Source organism: Cyprinodon variegatus, unplaced genomic scaffold (genome assembly GCF_000732505.1).
Source record: "Cyprinodon variegatus isolate N-32 unplaced genomic scaffold, C_variegatus-1.0 Scaffold271, whole genome shotgun sequence".
In the NCBI taxonomy this organism is placed as follows: domain Eukaryota; kingdom Metazoa; phylum Chordata; class Actinopteri; order Cyprinodontiformes; family Cyprinodontidae; genus Cyprinodon; species Cyprinodon variegatus.
The window spans coordinates 99,495-100,247 of record NW_015150724.1 but is presented as its reverse complement, the minus strand read 5'-3'; the positions used below and the strand labels follow the sequence as shown (position 1 = coordinate 100,247).

Genomic DNA, 753 nt, shown 5'->3' with positions numbered 1-753 from the left:
AAATTCACCAATGCGAATTTAGAGATTTAAGATAAAATTTTCTTAGTTCAGCAGATGTGACGTGCGCGAACCCGGAAAACCCAAGTTTCATGATCCCTCAATGTGTTTGAGTGGGTGTTAGGAGACAAGTTCGCTTGCAGCAGAGTGCATAGATCAAACACCTATTTAAAAGAGTAACAGAAAAAAAAAAACAGCTGCAGCTAAAACCAAAAAGCAGTCAGGCCTGACTTAAGGAGGAGTGTCACAACGGGTGGAGTGGGCAGGGGATCATCATCTGTTTAAACCAGAAAAGAGAGAGAAAAGCATCAGAGAGGACTGAGCTGAGGCACTGGATTTTATCCTGAAAGAGAGGGTTATGACAGAGGCAGAAATGAGTTTTCAGCAAGAAGAGCAAGAGTTTGACTTCAGCTGTGTGTTTGAAGACCATCAAGGTGCGCAGAATGAACCAGACACAGGTGGGTTGTGTGAGTTATCCTAAGTCATGGCATACTAGGGACTCTGTTTTCTAGGAAAGTCTTTAAAACTGACATTAAGACGTCTGAAAACTGTCATTTAAAATTTCCTCTCTAAGGTTTCAACAGTGTTTAGCCTTTTTGTCTAAAGGTTAAGTGTCTCTCCACGTTAACTTGCTTGTGCGTACTCTCTGTGCGTGTACCGTCGTGAATCTGCATGTATAATACTACAGCTAAGTCTGCTTGACTTTATCACAAGCTTGGAGCGATGTGATAGTGCTTTCAGCTGTCCACAGGGGAG

General features: G+C 42.5%; 1 protein-coding gene across 1 annotated transcript in view; it reads left to right on the top strand.

The window, feature by feature from the left end:
* Nucleotides 1-306: 306 nt before the first annotated feature.
* The window catches only part of LOC107089923 (nuclear factor of activated T-cells, cytoplasmic 1-like), a 43,966-nt gene continuing 43,519 nt past the window's right edge, over nt 307-753 (top strand). The window contains exon 1 of the mRNA XM_015382986.1: nt 307-455. Coding sequence (XP_015238472.1) covers nt 356-455 — 100 coding nt within the window. The 5' untranslated portion in view covers nt 307-355. The remainder of the gene's footprint in view (nt 456-753) is intronic.